The 15,150-nt window shown below is 64.5% G+C and overlaps 1 protein-coding gene across 1 annotated transcript in view; it reads left to right on the top strand.

Annotated features, from left to right (window-relative positions):
• Nucleotides 1-9,715, top strand: part of Megf6 (multiple EGF like domains 6) — an 81,298-nt gene extending 71,583 nt beyond the window's left edge. The window contains exons 19-38 of the mRNA XM_070037174.1: nt 394-525; nt 610-738; nt 877-1,008; nt 1,349-1,477; nt 1,564-1,692; nt 1,910-2,038; nt 2,378-2,506; nt 2,699-2,827; nt 3,328-3,456; nt 3,559-3,687; nt 3,799-3,930; nt 4,101-4,229; nt 4,800-4,928; nt 5,901-6,029; nt 6,100-6,228; nt 6,461-6,589; nt 6,689-6,817; nt 7,568-7,696; nt 8,243-8,290; nt 8,531-9,715. Coding sequence (XP_069893275.1) covers nt 394-525; nt 610-738; nt 877-1,008; nt 1,349-1,477; nt 1,564-1,692; nt 1,910-2,038; nt 2,378-2,506; nt 2,699-2,827; nt 3,328-3,456; nt 3,559-3,687; nt 3,799-3,930; nt 4,101-4,229; nt 4,800-4,928; nt 5,901-6,029; nt 6,100-6,228; nt 6,461-6,589; nt 6,689-6,817; nt 7,568-7,696; nt 8,243-8,290; nt 8,531-8,619 — 2,468 coding nt within the window. The 3' untranslated portion in view covers nt 8,620-9,715. The remainder of the gene's footprint in view (nt 1-393; nt 526-609; nt 739-876; nt 1,009-1,348; nt 1,478-1,563; nt 1,693-1,909; nt 2,039-2,377; nt 2,507-2,698; nt 2,828-3,327; nt 3,457-3,558; nt 3,688-3,798; nt 3,931-4,100; nt 4,230-4,799; nt 4,929-5,900; nt 6,030-6,099; nt 6,229-6,460; nt 6,590-6,688; nt 6,818-7,567; nt 7,697-8,242; nt 8,291-8,530) is intronic.
• Nucleotides 9,716-15,150: the final 5,435 nt, after the last annotated feature.

Genomic DNA, 15,150 nt, shown 5'->3' with positions numbered 1-15,150 from the left:
TCGGGTGCCTGGTCAGGGCTGGGCCGGAGGATGCAGCCCTGAAGACCGGAAGCTCCTGTGCAGCAGCTTCAAGCACTCACCCTGGACCCAGCCTGGGCGTGGGAGGGTGCTGTGGCCCAGGTGCTGTGGCCCTCCCGGCCTGGGTGGCCGGTTCCCTGCACGGGGTCTCCTAGCCCCTCTCGCAGTTGTCCATGTTGCTTGGTGAGCTGCCCCCGGCTGGGGTGTGGGTCTGGGGTGTGGGTGAGCGTCCTGCAGTCCTGGGACTACCTAGGACTCTGATACTCCAGCCTGCCCTTCCTGTGGGCAGCCCTAGGGGAGAGCAGTGGTTTCCTCTGGGCACAGAGGCCTTCAGTCGGGGCAGAAGGGGAGACTGACTAGCCCTGGGGACACCAGATTGTCCCGAGGGCCGCTGGGGGCTCGGCTGCCAGGAGATATGCCCTGCGTGCGAGCACGGCGCCAGCTGCGACCCCAGGACGGGAGCCTGCCTGTGCCTCCCGGGCTTCGTCGGCAGCCGCTGCCAGGATGGTGAGTGAGGCCCACACCGACCTCAGCCTGCCGCGCCGGCGCGGGTGCGCTGGGTGCCACGTTTGCCCTCTCTGCCGCCCACAGCTTGCCCTGCAGGCTGGTTCGGGCCCAGCTGCCAGAGGAGGTGTTCTTGTGCCAATGACGGGCACTGCCATCCAGTCACCGGGCGCTGCAGCTGTGCCCCCGGGTGGACTGGACTCAGCTGCCAGAGAGGTACCTGGCCTCCCCAGCCTGCCCCTCAGGCCGCCGCCTCTCCCTGCCCCGTCCCGGGCTGCTCAGGGCCTTGATCCGGCCGTGGTGGTGGGGAGATCTGGTGGGGTCTGCGCAGGATGACGCTGTGCTCTCTTGCAGCCTGTGACAGTGAGCACTGGGGCCCGGACTGCGTCCACTCCTGTAACTGCAGCGCGGCCCACGGCCACTGCGACGCCGCCAGCGGCCTGTGCCTGTGTGAGGCTGGCTATGTGGGCCCCCGGTGTGAGCAGCGTGAGTCCTAGCCGGCCCCCAGCCACACACACCCCCACCCCCGCTGCCCGGTGCACAGGGCATGCGCGTGCAAACACAAATCACACTGCATGCACACCTGGGCACATGCACTTGCACGCTTGTGCACAGAGGCACGTGTGCACCTGTCTTCCTGTCCCCATCTGGAGTTACCCCAGCGGGTAGGGAGAGGGTGGGCTCAGGCCAACTTGTCTTAGAAGTCGGTAAGATCCGAGACCTTCCAGAGCCTGCCTGGGACTTTAATGACCAGGTGCCCCCTCTGGTAGGGGAGGGGCCCTGTTGCTGGCTCTGGCCCCTGGCTGATGGGGCCGGGCTGTCTCAGGGTGCCCCCAGGGCTTCTTTGGGCCTGGCTGTGAGCAGCGGTGCCAGTGTGAGAATGAGGCGGCCTGCGACCACGTCAGCGGGGCGTGCACCTGCCCCCCCGGCTGGCGGGGCAGCTTCTGTGAGCGCAGTAAGTGGGCGCAGGCCAGGGATGGGCCCGGGGGCTCCTGAGCATAGCAGGGGTCCCCGGTCACGGTTACCTCCGCCCACCCGCAGCCTGCCCTGCCGGCTTCTTTGGGCTCGACTGCCTCAGCGCCTGCAACTGCTCCGCGGGGGCCGACTGTGACCCGGTGAATGGCTCCTGCATCTGCCCCGCCGGCCGCTGGGGCCCCCGCTGCTCCCAGGGTGTGTGAGGCTCCGCTCGGCCCGGGTGCCGCGGGGAGAGGCTCCCGGGCTCTGGGGGAGGGAGCATCCTGGGTGTCCAGGGCTTTGCCCCTGAGAACCCCAGGGCCTGTCCCAGATGTGGCCGCTCTGTGGAGGGGCGGCCCAGGCCGGGCTTGGGGCAAGCTGAACAGATGCCCCGCATCTGATCAGGTCCCTGATGCCCCCTCTCCCCCTGCAGCCTGCCCAGCCCTCACCTACGGGCTGAACTGTAGCCAGGCCTGCAGCTGCTCCAACGGGGCCTCCTGTGACCCAGTCCACGGGCAGTGCCACTGTGCGCCTGGCTGGACGGGGCCCTCCTGCCTGCAGGGTAAGCCCTGCCGGGGGTCCGGGCTCCAGGCCTCGATTGTGGCCTCTTGCTGGGTCTGTGTGGGACACCTGGGCAGTGGGTGCTGGGGTGGACACGACTCAGCAGTAGCCAGGGCAGGGCTGGGCGTGGACTCCCTGGGTCCCTGACCCTGGGGAGTGGGGTGCCCTTCGGTGCTGCAAAGCCAGTTGGTGGGCTCCAGCATGGGGCTGGGGTCGGTCATCAGCCGTGGGTGAGCTCCCCACCCCACGCCCTGGGCTGTGGAGGGGTGCTGGGAGCCTGTGTTCCCCGAGGGACCATGCTGGTCAGAGGCTGTAGCTTGCTTTCTCTTCCTGGCTCCAGCCTGCCCGGCTGGCCTCTACGGGAAGAACTGCCAACACTCCTGCCTTTGCCGGAACGGAGGGAGCTGCCACCCCGTCCTGGGCCACTGCACCTGCCCCGAGGGCTGGACCGGCCTGGCCTGCGAGAATGGTGGGCCGGGTCAGGCCGCAGACAGAGGGCTGGTGGGCCAAGACAGGCTCTGGGCCAGAACACAGGGTTCTGGGTGTGGGTTCACAGCTTGGTCCCCACGTTCACACGAAAACGCAGGCCCTGGGTTGGGAAGCTGGGGCCGGGGCCTCCTGGGCTCCACACACGGAGCCTGTCCTCCCCCTCTCCCTGCAGAGTGCCTCCCTGGACACTCTGGAGCCGGCTGTCAGCTCAGCTGCGCCTGTCTCCACGGGGGTCTGTGCGACTGGCGCACCGGCCAGTGCCTCTGCCCGGCTGGCTGGACCGGGGACAAGTGCCAGAGCCGTGAGTGGGGGGAGGGGGCGGGAGGCCCAGGGCTGGTCCTCACAGAGCCACCAGCGGAGGGGCGGGGCAGGGGGGGCAGGGCAGGGGGGGCAGGGCAGGGTCTGGTGTCTGAGCTGCCCAGCCTGTGGGCCTAGAATGCCAGCCTCACGGGGCTGGGGAGTGTTTGCCTCTGCTCTGCTCTGAGGGGGGTTGGTGGGGAGAGAGACGATCCGAAGCCATGCGGACTGAAGCCTGCGGTGTGTAGGGCACCGTCTCGGCTGAAGCCCTCTGCTCAGGGAGCCTGGTTATCCATCCAGGCCCGGAGCCCCTTCAGAGCCTGGACGGGTGGGCATGGAGGTGGACCCAAGTCTATCCTGAGTATGTGGTGGTGGGCGCTGGGGCGGCCCCAGGCAGGCTGGTCCAGTGCTCTTCACACTTTACTCCCGTGGCTGGGCCCTGCCTCCTCCGAGTCCCCGGGGTCCTGCGCCGCGGCCCAGCCCCTGCCTGCCTTCCTCCCGCAGCGTGTGCGCAGGGCACCTTCGGGGCTCGCTGTGAGGAGCGCTGCACCTGCCGGCGGGGGGCTGCTTGTCACCACGTCACGGGGACCTGCCTCTGTCCCCCGGGATGGCGGGGCTCACGGTGTGAGCATGGTGAGCCCCCCCACCCCCACCCCCCGTGCGGCACCTGGGCTGGGTGGGGGCGGGGCCTTCCTGCCCCGGGGCCTTCCTGCCCCAGTCACGGCCTTCCTGCAGGCTGCCCGCACGGCTGGTTTGGAGACGCCTGCGCCCAGCGTTGTCACTGCCCGCCCGGGGCCTCCTGCCACCACGTCACCGGAGAGTGCCACTGCCCGCCTGGCCTCACGGGGCTGGGCTGCGAGCGGGGTAGGTGACCCCCGGCTTCTGCTCCACCCACGGCGTCAGCCGGTGGGCCTCCTGGAAAGCTGCCCACTTGGGAGGCTGGGCCGGGCCTGACCCCACTTTGCCTACATCCAGCCTGCCAGCCTGGCACCTTCGGAGAAGGCTGCGGTCGCCCGTGCCAGTGTCCCGGCGAGACCTGGGCCTGCCACCCCACCACGGGGACCTGCACGTGTGCTCCCGGCTACCACGGCCCTGGCTGTCAGCAGCGTGAGTGCTGCCTGTGCTCTGGGGCCGGGGTTCTGCTGGGCCCCATCCCAAGGGGCTCCGCGGAGAGGGGGAGGCGGGATGTGGGGCGCAGGAGCTGCGTGCTATGCGATGGGGAGCTGCGGCCAGTCTCTGGCAGCCCAGCCCTGGCAGTCGGACCTCTCTCCTTCCAGGATGCCCTCCTGGGCGCTTTGGGCCAGGCTGTGCGCACACATGTGGCTGTCTCCACGGAGGCCTCTGCGATGCGGCCACCGGGGCCTGCGCCTGCCCCGCCGGCTTCCTGGGAGCCGACTGCAGCCAGGGTGAGCGCGGTCTGCGAGGCTGGGTGGCTCACCATGCGTCTCCCAAGAGCAGGGTCTGGGCACGGACGGGAGGCGGTGCTGACCTCGCCCCCTGACCGGGCGTGCGGCACTCCCGGGCTGAGTTGAGCTGGGGTGGTGGAGAGAGGGCATCCACGCCACCGTGGCCCGCTCCCCCCGCTCTCCGGCCAGCCTGACCGGTGTGGGCTGCCCTCGGCCCATTTGCCCCAGCCATGTCTGCCAGGGGCTAGAGCAGGGCTGGGCGGAGGCCAGGCTGGCTGCTAGCGGTGGCTCGGCTAGCTGCAGCTGAGTGTGCTAGCTTCCTGCCAGAGAGCCTTTCTCCTGAGTCATGGGGGACTTCCCTGTCTCGGGCCCAGACAGCTGAGGGTGACTGTGAGGACGGCGCTGGCCCTGAGCGCACCATCCCCCCCCACCCAGAGCCTGCGGTTGGATTGAGATGCTGGGGAGGGGGGGATGGTTTGTGCAGATGTAGAGCCTTCCCACCCCGGGCCCATCCTGTCCTGTCTCCCAGGTGTACCTGTCAGGACCCACTCACCCGTCCCCTCCCCACAGCCTGTCCTCAGGGCTACTTCGGCCTCAACTGTGCCCAGGTGTGTGCGTGTGGGCAGGGGGCAGCCTGTGACCCCGTGACCGGCACCTGCCAGTGCCCCCCAGGGACTGCAGGAGCCCACTGTGAATCTGGTGAGTGTCTCCTGGGAGGGAGTAGGCACCTTCCAGGCACTGAGCCACCGCAGAGGCCCATGGGGCGGGTTTGTTCCTAGGAGCCATTATGAATTCCCCAAGGGACGGAGTGGGATGGTGGGTAGGGGTCTCAGAGGTGGCACTGTCACTGTGCAGTCTGGGTAAACCATTCTCCTCCCCTCCCCCAGCCCTGCCTCTCCCAACTGGCCCCTCACGCACAGGCTGAGCATGGGTTCTGACCAGGGCCCCTCCCGGCAAGGGGGTGGGGTGGCTGGAGCCGGATCATCTCCTGGAGCGCCCCCCCCCCCGGCCCTCTGTGCCAGTCCCAGGCAGAGGGGACACAGGAGCGCAGGCGGAAGGGCAGGCTGGGACAGGGACGGCAGTTCACAGCCAGGACGCTGCCCCTGGCCACACCCCAGTCCCGCAGCCCAGCCTCTCCCTGGTTCCTCATTGAGGGGCTGAATTACCGCCCCAGGTGCTCAGCCTGGGGCTTCCCAGAACCCGAGAGGCCAGGGGGCAGAAGCCCAGGTCCAGCCAGGATAAGGCCCAGCCCTGCCGCGCTTCCAGGCTGGGCTCCACTGTGGATCAGGTTATAAGTGAGGGTCACTGAGGGGCCCGTGCCCCTCGCGCCCATTCCCGGGCCTGAGCTCTCGCCACCACGCCCAGACGGCTCCCCAGCCTGTCCTGCTGGCTCCCACAGGTGGTTCTGCCCGAGTGGCAGGTGCTGGCAGCCCCCAGAGGGCCATCGTCCCCTTTGTCTCTGAGTGACCCTCGGACCCGACCATGGGCGGCTGGAAGCGCCGGGTGAGCCGTGAGACCCGCACAGTGCCTCCCTGGCCCGCGGGCCGGGCGGGCGAGGCCAGCACCGGACACTTGGGTGTTTGCTGAAGGAGCGTCAGCCCGTGCTCGGCCATGCCCCCGGTGCGTGTCCAGCCCGGCCAGAGCTCTGAGCCGCACTGTCCCGCTCCCCAGGGTGTCCCCGGGGCCGGTTTGGCCAGGGCTGTGTGCACGAGTGTGACTGCAAGAACGGCGGCTGGTGTCACGCGGGCAGCGGCCACTGCTCCTGCCCCCTGGGCTGGACAGGGCCTCACTGCGAGCAGGGTGAGTACTGTGGGGGGGGAGGGCAGGAGGCCCGAGTCCCGCCAGTGCCTGAGGGACTGTCTGTGTCCAGCCTGCCCCGTGGGGCGCTACGGTGCGGCCTGCGGCCTGGAGTGCTTCTGCCAGAACGGGGCCACTTGCGAGCCCACCACGGGCACGTGTCGCTGCAGCCCCGGCTTCTATGGACAGGCCTGCGAGCACCGTGAGTCCACGCCGCCCCTGCGCCGCCCGGCCTCCATCTGGCCTCGGCCTCTCAACAGCTACGTCTGTCACACGGCTGAGGCTGGGATGTGAGGGAGCTGGCCGGGGAGGGTGGGGGGGGGAACGCAGACACACAGCCCCCCCCTCGCCTGGTCCCGCTCCCCCTGGGAAATTGGGGGCTTCCCGCTGCTTCCTGCTCTTGGCGCTCACTCCCTGACCCACTGTGCCCTCAGCCTGTCCCGCTGGCTTCCACGGAGATGGCTGCCAAGGGGTGTGTGAGTGCCAGCAGGGGGCCCCGTGTGACCCGGTCAGCGGCCGGTGCCTCTGTCCTGTGGGCTTCCAGGGCCGGTTCTGTGAGCGGGGTGAGTCTCCGGTTCCCCTGCGGGCCCCCAGCTGCCCTCGCACCCCGGCTCTCAGCAGCCGGGCAGGGGCTGGGGACGCTGAGCCCGCTGTCCCCGCAGGGTGTGAGCCAGGCTTCTTCGGAGAGGGCTGCGGGCAGCGCTGTGGCTGTGACGGAGGAGGACCCTGCCACCCCTCTACCGGCCTCTGCCTGTGCCCACCAGGGCGCACGGGAGCCGCCTGTGAGCTGGGTGAGTGGGGGCTCCGTCCTGGGGTGGGGCCGTGGGGTCGGGAGCCGTCTGACGGGGGGATCTTGCCTGGGATGGGGTGTGGGCATGAGTCCCCTGTCAGTGCACATCCATCCTATGGGGTACGTGTCCCTGTGGCCTGTGGTTCCCGTGCTGGACCCAGGTGTTCCATGGAGAGCCCGCTGGGCTTCAGCCCTGGCTGGACCAGGCTCTGCCTGCCAGCCGCCCACGGTCCCGCCAGTGTCTGCTGCCACAGTGGTACCTCTGCCGTGGGGGAGACCTGGGTGAGATGGAAAGATGTCCTGGGCCCATCAGCCACTGGTGGGATTCCACATGGAGGGGACAGTGGTCCTTCCAGACCGGGAGGCCCACTGGAGGGGCAGGCCAACCTGAGGGGCAGAGCCACCAGAGGGGTGGGCCAACCTGAGGGGAGGAGCCACTGAAAGGGGGCGGGGCATCCTGCTGGGCTTTGCCCTCCGCCTTGTGACCACCTGGCCTCTCCAGTACTGGGAGCCAGAGCGGCCATTGCCACCAGGCTTCCGTTTGCCCGTCGAACCACTGGCAGGGACGCAGGGGGTGATTCTGGGCATGCACCGTTGCCTGTGTCCTCCCGTGCCTGAACGCAAGGACACAGATGTCTTTGAGGGAGGCAGGGCAGAGATGGCGGCAGGCCGCAGGGAGCTGAGGCCCCCGGCCCTCCTCCGCTCTCCGCCGTGGCCCGTCCAGCCCCGTCCCTCTCATGTGTGCCCGCAGAGTGCAGAGCGGGCCGCTTCGGGCCGGGCTGTGCCCTGCGCTGTGACTGCAGAGGAGGCGCGGACTGCGACCCCGTCCACGGGCAGTGCCGCTGTGTGGACGGCTACACGGGGCCCACGTGCCAGGAAGGTGAGCCGGGCCGGGGTGGCGTGCGCCTGCCGCCGCTGACACCCGACGTTACCACATGACCCGAGCCAGGCCAGGAAAAGAGCCTCAGCCTTCCTGCCGGCCACGCGCGGTGCCCAGAGTTCCTCAGCCACCCTAGCGCAGGGCCGGGTGGGCTACGCGGCCGGCCTGAACTGTCCTCAGCGCCGAGGGGGCTCACAGGAGAGGGGCATAATGCTGCCCACAGCGCCACCCAGTGGTCCAGGGTGGTAGTGCACCACTGGGCACCCCCTGAGCAAAGCCAGGGTTATTTAGTGGGTCTCGGGTGTGCCTGAGTGGGGACTTGCTGGTTGGGGGTCCTGGGCCCACCTCCTGCCCTGGGGTGGGCTTGGCTTGGCTTTGAGGATGAGCCCTCCATAGTCAGCTCAGAGCTCTGCTTTCACCCCGGGAACTGTCACTCTGGGGAGCCCCCAGGCCCCTTCTGCTTGCATGGAGTAAGGTGGAGGAGATGGACTGTGTGGGGCCTGGCTTCACTGTGGCTGGGGCCTGAGCTGTGCCTTCCCCTTGCAGGCGGGCCCTCCCGGCTCCCCGAGAGCCCAGCCCCAGCCCCAGGCTCAGGTAAGGGGTGGCAGAGCACACTGGTGGGCAGAGGCTGGAGGAGCCCCGCAGCAGAGGGCTTTCTCGATGCCCGAGCCCTTCAGAGCCAGGCCTTGGAGGTGGAGCCGGGCAGGGCTGAGTGGATAAGGCTGGGCAGCTGGGAAAGGAAGAAGAGATACCAGCCTGAAGGCTGGCCGTTACAGAGAACCAACCCCCCCTCCCCCGCCCAAGCCTGACCCTTTCCTCTCCTCCCGTCCCCAGTGGCCACATGGGCAGCCTCCAACAGGACTGTGAAGCACCAGCCCAGTGGTCCATCTGCCCCAGAGCCACACCGCCCCGCTGCAGCCTGAGCCAGGCCTCTGGTGTCCACCGAGGAAACGCATGGACCCCGCGTTCCTGGCCCGGCCCCTCAATGGCTGTGGATTTCTACAGTTGTGGATCTGCCCCAGCCCTGTGGCCTTGAGGAAGGAGGCCACGAGAGACCCCTCATGTGGCCACGAGGGACTCAGAGGAGTGGATTGGTGCTCGGGCCACCTCATCTTCACCGGGAGCCCCGCAGGCTGTTTTGAGGAAGGCCTGGCCCGCCCTGGCCCTGGCTTGGGCCAGAGACCATGTGGGGCGGGGGGCTCCATCCGAGCGAGCAGATCCTTTCGGTGCTAGACCCTGGACTGCGGCAGCTGGCCATCTCCAGCCTGTATTTATGTAGATGATGATTTACGGGCAGCCCCACTGGCCGCGCAGCCCGAGGCCTGCACTCAGGTGGTGGAGCCGGGAGGGCCTCCGGGAGGCGGGCTCGACTCCTGTAAAGCCTGGCCAGTTAAAGGCGTCCTCTTGGCCCGAGTCTTTGTGTCTAGTCTTTCCCAGATCTGCCTGGATAAGAACCTCACCAACCCCCCCCCCCCCCCGGGTGTGAAGCTGCTCAGGCCCGTCCAGGCGGAAGCGGGGAGGCCTGCAGAACACCTGGTGCCCGGAGACCTCAGGTGTGGCTGGTGCAGCAGAGGTGGTGCTCGGGAAGGAGGGCCCCAGGAGAGGAGGCTGGGGCAGAATGGAGGCAGCCAGGTGGAGGCTCCAGGGCGGAGGCTCTGCACACCTCTCCAGGCTCATTCCAGCCTATGCAGCAGTGCCAGTAGACAACAGGGCCGGAGCCAGAGGCTCCCTGGGTGAGACAGGCCAGCCCCCCACCCCCATTGTACAAGGCTGGTGCCGGCCAGAGAAGCGATGCCCAGGGGCATGGAGTCCGGGGGGACTACTCAGAAAGGCGGTGGTGAGCGGGCATCGGTGACTCACGCCTATAATCCTAGCTACTCAGGAGGCTGAGATCTGAGGATCGTGGTTCAAAGCCAGCCCAGGCAGGAAAGTCCGTGAGACTCATCTCCAATAAACCACCAAAGAACTGGAAATAGTGCTGTGGCTCAAGTGCTAGAGAGCTCGCCTTGAGCTGAAGAGCACAGGGACAGTGTCCAGGCCTGGAGTTCAAGCCCCACTACTGGAAAAAAAAAAAAAAAAAAAAAGCAAGCAGCTGGTGCCCAGGGGTATGGGGTGGGGCCGGGTGGGTCCGTCGAGGTAGCTTCTGGGCAGCAGGCTGGGGTGGACAGCGTGGAAGCACAGGGTAGCGGGACACTGCCTGAGACCCTGCTCCCTGTCCCGCATGGCCAAGGCCCCTCACATCTGGGATTCCCTCCCCACCCCTGCCCCATTCATGCCAGCAAAGGCAGCTGGCAGCCCTGTGGCAGAGAAGGCCCCGGGCAAGGATGAGGGCTCCAGGACACTTCAGTAGGGGACACGGGATCGGCCTGCAGCGCGGGAGCTCACCGGTGGGCGGCTGTGTGATCTCAGGTGACACAGGAGGGGTGCGGGAGGCGCCACCACCACAGAGAGCGGAGCCAGGGCCTCCAGCACACTTGGAAACCAAGCGCCACTGAATGGGCGTGGCCTCCGGGCAGCAGGGAAGAGCAAGGAGAGAACACTGCACAGAAAGCGTCCTGGAAGAGGTCAGGGGAAGCCCGAACCGCATCCTCTGCCGAGGTCCTGGACGTGAAGCAGCGGTGGACAGGAAGTTCCCAGCGCAAAGGCGGACCGTCTCCCAGGACAGAGCAAGACAAGAGCACCATCATCCACGGAACTAAAGACCACGGGGACTGGGCGTGCCTGTGATCCCAGCACTCGGGAGGCCAGGCCCAGAGGACTGAGAGTTCAGGCCAGCCCGGGACACACGGCGACCTTCCATAGACTTGCAGATAGACAAGAGGAGAACATCAGGGCCAAGAGAAATTCTTGATGCCCAGGGGAAGGGGCAGGGGGAGTCAGGCAGAGGATAGGAAACGCCGAAAGCCAGAAAATGGTGATCTGTGCCTTCAGAGGCTGAAGAGAGAATACGAGACCTGCATTGGCTATTCGGCTGAACTGGTGAGGCGCTGGCTGAGGCGGGGCAGCATGGAAGGGCCCTAGGAGGGTGGGGAGCCCATGAGGGGTGGCAGGGCCTTTCCCGTGTGGGGGACAGCCAGGAGGGAGCAGCCTAACAAGTCCCCAGGCAAACGGCTGCACTGGACATCCCCAGCAGAGCTCCAGACTGCACTAGAACACTGAACGAGCCGTGCGGGACTCACACCTGTGATCCTACGCTCAGGATGCTGAGACCTGGAAGATCACTGTTTGGGGCCAGCCTGTGCAGAAAAGTCCACTAGATTCTGTGTCCAAAATAATCAGCAAAAAGCAGGGTTGGAAGCATGGCTCAAGTGGTAGAGCTCTAGCTGAGTGAGCAAGCACAAGGGCCTGAGCTCCAAACCCTGCTATCACTACAAAAACAAAAAAGCCAATTACACACGACTGAACCTTGACTGTAAGAGACCCAACTAAACGGTAGAAAAGATAACCACACAATGAAAAGCTGGGAAGGCGTTTTATACTGCAGGGTGAAAAGCATTACCGATGTCTGAATACACATACAATGAGGCTCAACACTTCTTAGAGTAAAGACAGATGTAGCAGGTAGGGAAATGGGTTAATTGGTGACTGCAATGTGCTTTACAAAATCCAAGTTAAGCAAACAAAACAGCAATGATAAAATCTGGATAAACTTTAGCACACAGCTACATATTCATTTATAATATTTGCATGTTCTGTTTATACACATTTATAGTTAAACTTTACACAGCAAATGGAGAACTCTGTGTGTGTGTGTGTGTGTGTGTGTGTGTGTGTGTGTGTGTGTCTGTCTGTCTGTCTGTCTGTCTGTCTGCCTAGGGATCAACTCTGGGCCCTTGCACACACTAGGCAAATGCTCTACCACCGGGCTACAACACCATTCCTGGAACACTGAAGGGAACCAAAATGTCCTTTGAAATCCAATAAACATAGGTGATTTACACTTTTTAAGACCTGAAGTGCAGCTGGGTGCTGGTGGCTTACACATATAATCCCAGCTACTTAGAAAGTTGAGTCCTGGAGGATTGTGGTTTGAAGCTAGGCCAGGTGAGATTCCTTTAACCAGCAAACAGCCAACCTGGGGGCGTGGCTCAAGCCTTGAATAAACTAGCTGAACATTCGGGTAAGCCCTGAGATTAAACATCAGTGGGGGTGGGGGGGGGAGAGGGGTGGAGGGAAGGGATCTGAAAAGGGGAAAAAAGGGAGAATCAAATAGACAATACAGAATAAGGCATTTTTTAAAGGAGGATTATAGGGAACTTTATACTGATAACTGACAAGGGGAAAAAAACGGATAAATTCTTCCAAAACGCCAGTTGGTGTAAGCAGAGATGGAGAAAGGGACGGAGCAATTAAGTAAATGCCAAGGCACGCACCCTCCCTCTGCCCAGCCTAAAGGCACAGGGTGCAGGCGTGGGCTTTGGGGCCGCCTGACTTCGAGCGCCAGTGAACTTGCCACACTTCATGGGGCCAGTATTTTTTTGTCGGTCGTGGGGCTTGAACTCACGATCCTCAGATTTCAGCCTCCTGAGTAGCTAGGATGACAGGCGTGAGCCACCGGTACCCAGCTATGGGGCCAGTATTAATTTTGTTCTAAAACCTGGTCTAGGCCAGGCTAGGAGAGCTAACTGGAGACATCTCATAAGCATGCAAAAATCCTAAGGAAAACATTAAGTATCCAAATAAAAAAAGCAGCAAGAAAGTGTGTGTGTGTAAAGAAGAGAAACCCAGAGCAGGGGTACTTGATAGAACCAAGCACCTGCCTAGCGGAACAGAGAAACTTTCCTGACCAGAGTCAAGCAAGTGGTGGAGGCCAGTGAACTCTGTGGCTTTCCCATACCTCCACCTGTGGCCTTCTGCACCACCCAGTGATGGCCACTAGAGGGCAGTCTCAGCGCCTTCCTTCTTCCAGCGCCAGCATTTGTTCTCAGGACCTTGCGTCTCTTCTGCATGGCATCCCCCACGGGAGCTCACGGTCTGGGCGGCAGATCTCAGTTCCCAGGCTGGACACCCTGGAAGTGGACCTGGGTCAAGATGCCTGCACCGTCCCTCATCTCAGCCCCCCACCCTGGCAGAGCTCCGAGGCCCGGGGAAGTCTGCGGTATGAGGCTTGCGGACAGGAGGAAGGTCTGCGTGGTTCCAGCAGACACGGATTCAGCGAGGTCGGGAAAGGAATAAAAACACAAAATCACGTAGAACATACAAAATCTAAAAATGACCAACACCAGCCAAAAGCCAGCGGAAAACAATCTAACCATTCACTGTGGGAGAAGTGTTGGGAATGTGTTGGGCAGTATTTCCTCTCTTTACAACTGCTTAAAACTGTAAAGACCTAAACAAAAGAAACCCGAGGAAAACAGAAAATGGGAGGAGAGAAAGCACCTCCCAGTCCTCACATTTGTCAAGATTCCAGTGTGCCCAATGGAAGGGCAGAGACAGGTGATACATTAGACTGAGATGCTAGGTTAGGTGGGGGAGGGATGGTCCCGCAATCCGCAGTGTCCAACGCGGACTGGGTAGAGAGGGAAGCGATGGGAGCGGCGGAGACGGAGACCGAACGCGGCTGGACATGCCAAGGACGCTGGGAGAGGCAGTCGCTGCCAAGCCGTGTGGAAGCGCTGGTCAGTGTCTTTTGGGGGCCAGGAAGGTGCCAAGTGCTGATCTCAGCCCTGCTTGAGGGGCCAAGGTCCTGACCGGAAGTGCTTCTGTTGGCCACCGGGGGCACTGGCGAGGCGCGCCAGCACATGGCTGGCAACAGAGGGAGCCTGGGGACCTGCGGGACAGTAGATGCAGTGGAAAGTTCTGGTGAAGCTGCACGCAGGTGGCCCTTGTCTGGCGCTGGTCCCCTGTGCTGCTGACACCTCCTGCTTCCGCCTCCCCAGGGAAAAGCCAGGCCCTTCCCCTCCCCCCAGTGCCCACGTGGAGGCTGGGCACTGAGGTCTGTCAGGATGAAGGCCTTAGTCCACAGCAGCTCCGGGCTGCCTTGGGAAAGCGCTCAGAGCCGCCCTCATTCCCCCCTGCCCTGCAGACCGCTGGCTACTGAGCTGCCCCATGGCCAGCCAGGCCTGCGTGTGGGGTCTGGACACCAGGGACGCTGGGCTCCGGGCACAGCACAGGCCTCCGGAGAGTCTCTGGAATCACTGGGAACATCCATGGCCGCTGCAGGCTTTGACGCCAGCAGTGGGGAGAGGGCGTGGGCCTCGGTGTCCCTATCTGTAGGAGGGTCCATCCATGGCCCTGCTCAGGCCACCAGCTGACCAGGAAGAGGGCCAGAGCTAGACAGGCCTGCCCCTGGTGCCTGGCAGGTGACCGGCCCCCTCAGGCCCTGCTGTGTGGACAGAAAGCCCCTGGGGCCTAGCCCGGGCTGTCGGTCACCACTTACAGACTAAACCAAAGCAAGCAGAGCCACCTGCCCCGGGTGACATAAGCAAGGACAGGCTTCCGCCAGTCCCGGCCTGGTGGCATCGTCCCAAACGCGCGGTTCCGGTTACCATGCACTGGCAGGGGTCCATGGGTGGGCCAGCTGCTCCTCACTGACCCTGGGGGTCAGGAACAGAAAGCTACCTGCTAGCTCTTCTGCCAACTGGGGGGGAGGTGTTATACATGCACACACACACACATCTTGTGCATGCACTTGCATCCATGCACACCCATGCATGTGTGCACATACCTGTGCACGTGCACACCCATGCACACAAGGCTATGCATGCACACCTGTGCACGTGCACACCCATGCATGTGTACTCGCACCCCTGCATGGGCCCTCAGACCCGTGTGCACACATGCACTTACACCCACCCATGCACACTCACACCCCTCCTTACTGCCCAGCAGCTCCTGAAAAACCAGGACTTGCCCAGCATGCAGCTGGAGAAATGGAGGCTTGGGCCGCCCAGGGCCCCAGCTCCCAGGTCAACCCCAGGCTGTGGCTTTCCCGAATGCTGGCCCTGCCCTGTCCCACAAGGCAGCCGAGAAGTTAACTTCTGTCCAGGCTGGGCCCGCACTGGCCCTACCAGCCACTGCCAAGGAGCTGCTGACCTCCGTGGCAGCCCCAGGGCGGGCGGGGGGAGCAGGTGGCGTCTCTGGGAGTCTGTTTCTAGTCTGCACTGCCGGGGGGGGGATGCACCCCGACTCTCACACAGAACCTGGGGCCCGGTGGGATGCCAGACTCCCCGGCACGTGCCGGGTGCCCACCCCACTCCAGCAGCAGCTCACCCACAGGCAGACGCCTCCCACCCCACCGCCTGCTGAACGGAGGGAGGGGGGCTGCTGGGGGCAGGGTGGCCTCCAGCCCCAGGGCCGCCCCAGAGAGGGGCCTGCAGGCCTCCTCGGTCCCCGGCCAGACCTCATGGGCAGGCAACGGCTGGGGCACCCCCGACGCCACAGCTGTCCCTGGCTGGTGCAGACGGGGCGTTGCCAGGGTCAGCGTGGGCCAAGGGGTGCAGTGCTGTCCGCCC

This window comes from Dipodomys merriami, unplaced genomic scaffold (genome assembly GCF_024711535.1).
Source record: "Dipodomys merriami isolate MVZ:Mamm:240054 unplaced genomic scaffold, mDipMer1.0.p SCAF_28, whole genome shotgun sequence".
NCBI lineage: Eukaryota > Metazoa > Chordata > Mammalia > Rodentia > Heteromyidae > Dipodomys > Dipodomys merriami.
This window is presented reverse-complemented; position numbering and strand designations above follow the sequence as displayed.